The sequence below is a fragment of the Lolium rigidum genome, chromosome 3 (genome assembly GCF_022539505.1).
Source record: "Lolium rigidum isolate FL_2022 chromosome 3, APGP_CSIRO_Lrig_0.1, whole genome shotgun sequence".
Classification (NCBI taxonomy): Eukaryota; Viridiplantae; Streptophyta; class Magnoliopsida; order Poales; family Poaceae; genus Lolium; species Lolium rigidum.
In genome coordinates, this window is record NC_061510.1 from 389,231,465 (window position 1) to 389,232,972 (window position 1,508).

Below are 1,508 nucleotides of genomic sequence, written 5' to 3' on the forward strand. Positions count from 1 at the left end.
CCCCCCTTCGTCATGCTGCTGCCCGAGCAGCGAGCAAAGGGAGAGGGGACCTGGGGCAACGCCTTGGCTGGACGAGATCGGGAGAAAACTGGCAGCCGCTGTCGCGAGAGGAAGAGCGGAAAACCGGTTCGCGTTCTCCTACCTATCGGTAGGTTAAGATTAAAGGGGATGCTAGACATGTAATAAAGCTAGACACGTAGTACCTGATATGGTATAGTATACCAATCAGATACTGATGTCCTTCCTCTAAAAAAAAAGAAAAAAAACGATACTGACGTTCTTGTACACCTGCAAAAGCCCTCTTTGTTCTATTTAAGATGCAACCTGAACCTAGACAATGGTATGGGTTCCTAGCCTAGTCAATTGACAATTGAACGTTGAGACGAATAAAGATCGTCAATTACACTCTCCATCACCACTAGCAGCAAACGTTACAGGCCATCTAAACATCTCACATAAATATATATATGACACCATATATAACCGTTGGTTGTAAATGGCATTCACGGTAGAGAAGAACTGACGAATGGCAGTTTCAAAATGTTAATCAAAACGACGCTCGTAATTAAGCAGCAGATTGTATGCATGGCGACGAGAAGTCACGCCGCCGGCGTGCACACGCGCTTCAGCTCCGGACAAAATAAAGCGAACCACGAGCGCGCGATCGAGCACGTTACGATCCGATTCGGTCCTCCCCTTGATCAAATCATGTTGATACCCCTCCGGAGTCCGGACACGATCGGTTTCCCTGTACCCACATGCATATCCATCCGTCCATCCGTACGTTGTCTATCTCTCTATATAAACCCACGGCGAGTCCAGCCAGGCAGAGCCACACCACAAGCAGACATTTCCTAGTTCGTCTCCCCACCCGGACCCGGTTCAATCGTCGTCTGTGTTTTCGTGTGCGAGAGAGATCTCCATTCTTGAGGGTCATGGGTCTCCCGCTTGAGCAGTGGCGCGGCAGCGAGGCGGACGGCGGCGGCGAGAAGGAGGCGTCGGCCGCCGGGTGCAGGACGCCGAGCAGCTCCAAGGCCCGCGCGGCCGGGGACTGCCCCGAGGCGCCCAGGAAGAGGAAGGCCGCTCCCGGAGCCGTCTCGCAGCAGCGCAACAGGGAGTACTACGACGGTGACGACGTCGAGGCCTTCTTCGCCGCGAACAACCTCTAGGGCACCGTACCTCAGCCGCTAGCCACGAACATGTAACTCAGAAAGTTTCTCACGGCCGGTGCAATCTAGCTTTGCTTCTGGTTACCCCCACAAGAAGGCCGGGTGCTGAATTAGTAGTGCGTGTGTTCTACTATCGATGTAAATTATCAAGTTTTTTTTAGCTTGGAGCTTTTGATCGATGCATGGAATCGAGCTACACAAATAGTCTCGACCATATCGATCGCACTACTTTCTATTCTAGTTGTGTCTCAAGTATCAGGTGCCTTCTGTTCCGCTTCTTGTCCTCTACTATAAGGCAATCTAATTTGTGATGAAGTTGGGTGGACTTTTCGCCTTGCC

The 1,508-nt window shown here is 51.6% G+C and overlaps 1 protein-coding gene across 1 annotated transcript; it reads left to right on the forward strand.

Annotated features, from left to right (window-relative positions):
* Positions 1 to 935: 935 nt before the first annotated feature.
* On the forward strand, positions 936 to 1,169 carry LOC124702699. The gene has a single exon (XM_047234854.1). The coding sequence runs from the start codon at positions 936 to 938 to the stop codon at positions 1,167 to 1,169; it is 234 nt and encodes a 77-aa protein (XP_047090810.1).
* The last annotated feature ends 339 nt before the right edge of the window (positions 1,170 to 1,508 follow it).